Source organism: Odontomachus brunneus, unplaced genomic scaffold (genome assembly GCF_010583005.1).
Source record: "Odontomachus brunneus isolate Ranch 3 - 2012 unplaced genomic scaffold, Obru_v1 Obru_scaffold_012, whole genome shotgun sequence".
NCBI classification, from domain to species: Eukaryota; Metazoa; Arthropoda; class Insecta; order Hymenoptera; family Formicidae; genus Odontomachus; species Odontomachus brunneus.
Window position 1 is genome coordinate 3,400,885 of NW_022639462.1, and position 1,771 is coordinate 3,402,655.

General features: G+C 38.0%; 1 protein-coding gene across 1 annotated transcript; it reads right to left on the reverse strand.

Moving 5' to 3' along the window:
- On the reverse strand, window positions 1-1,487 carry LOC116840852. The gene is made up of 5 exons (XM_032808123.1): window positions 1,432-1,487; window positions 592-744; window positions 435-508; window positions 176-349; window positions 1-93 (listed from the first exon to the last, which is right to left on the reverse strand). Exons 2-5 carry the CDS (start codon window positions 738-740, stop codon window positions 8-10), a joined length of 483 nt encoding a protein of 160 aa, XP_032664014.1. The 5' UTR covers window positions 741-744; window positions 1,432-1,487; the 3' UTR covers window positions 1-7.
- Between the last annotated feature and the right edge of the window lie 284 nt (window positions 1,488-1,771).

The window sequence follows — 1,771 nt, forward strand, 5'->3', positions numbered from 1 at the left end:
GCATACATTAGAGAAATTTTTTTTCGCATAGTTTTCGGAATATCTCGAGTGCTCTAGAATATCCTGGAGGGTAAATCATGAACGGAGGGGTCACTGAAAAGAAGGAGGATCGATAAAATCATCAATTGTATCGAACTTACATATGAATTTATATTGAAAATTAACGCTGTCTTACCTCGTTTCTGGAGCGGAATCTCGGCAATGGGGTAATGTTCCCAATTAATCGCTGGGTCGTTGATATCAATGACATAGTCGGGAAAGCGTTCCCAGATAATTGGTGGGTCATCGATATCACTAGAAATGTCGATTACCTCCACTTCTTTGTTAACTTGCTCGTTTTGGATGATTTCTAAAATTATATATATTATTAGCGTATAAAAAAGTGGTTTTAAAATAAGTCGTAATTAATATTTTACTGATATATGTAAACTTACCCACGTCGTTATCGACGTCTTCTACCGCCGTTCTTATAGGCGAGAAAATCACATGTTTGGTCGAATTTCCTGGGCTATGGAAAATAATAATCATTAATTTCATATATTTTTCTAGTGTATTGTAGTTTTTATATAATTATTACGATATTTCGATCACCTAGTATGGTTGAGTACAACCCCGATCATACCCCAGACATCCTCCATTTCCTCCCCGAAATCACGTCTGATTATGAGGATTTCCCTCACAATTTCTTGGATCCGATCGTTACAAAGTCTTCCGCTGTTAAACAGCAACACGAGTAGCATGCTGCTGCATTCGCAAGCAAAGATATAAAATAAATTATAGTTTTCCGCGTCGTCGCTTTCCGATACGCGAGATAAATATTTCTCGCGATCAATATTCGGGTCCGCGTAAGAACCCGCGACGATACATTCGCGCACTAGAACACTTAATCGCGACATAGTATTCACGTGTTGTGTTGTCGAGGTCTGTACAACTTGTGTTTTCGAAAGACAAAATTCTTTTTTTCGGGAAGGGCTGTTGAAGATAAAAACTAAAAGGATGTCTCTATGCATTAGATAAAATCAAAGTATCTCTATGCATTAGATAAAATTCTTTTCGAGACCGAATGTTTTCCTCAAAAGATCTTTCTGGAATATTCGAGAATATTCTAGGCGCGCCGGTGGCCGGGGAAAGACGAGTGGATGGCGCGGCCCGCTCGCGAACCGCTGCCAACAGGAAGGGGGGGGGGGAAGCCGCGAACACGTCGAAAAGGGGAAGATTGATGAAACGGTCAATTATATCGAGATATTATGTTAAAAAAATATGTGGAAAGATATGTCGATAAAAACAGATCGCAGGGTCAATAAAAATTACCAATTATGTCGGTAATAATATGTCGGTAAAAAAATATGTTGGTAAATATAAATATGTTGGTAAAAATATATATACGTTAAATATATATACGGTAAAAAATAAATATGTTGGTAAAAATACCGGTAATATGTCGGTAAAAAAGAAATGTCGGTAAGTCCCCTCTCCCGCGTGACGTCAGCTGCCCGCAGTTCCCCTCGCCCCGCACCTCTCCTCAGAGGACCTGGGTTAGAACCCCCCTTGTATACCTATTAATATAAACAAGTATTGTTAAATTAAATACAATATTAAAATCTTAGAAGGTTTTTAGATGCAATCGTTACAGATAGTGCTTGCACATTTGATGCATACTGATTCATTGCATCTAACATATACTTCTTTGGACTTCATATCTTTACTTCTAGGACATTTATCTAGGACATCTTACTCTGGATGGCAAAATAATTTTAGATCTTTCAGTTTC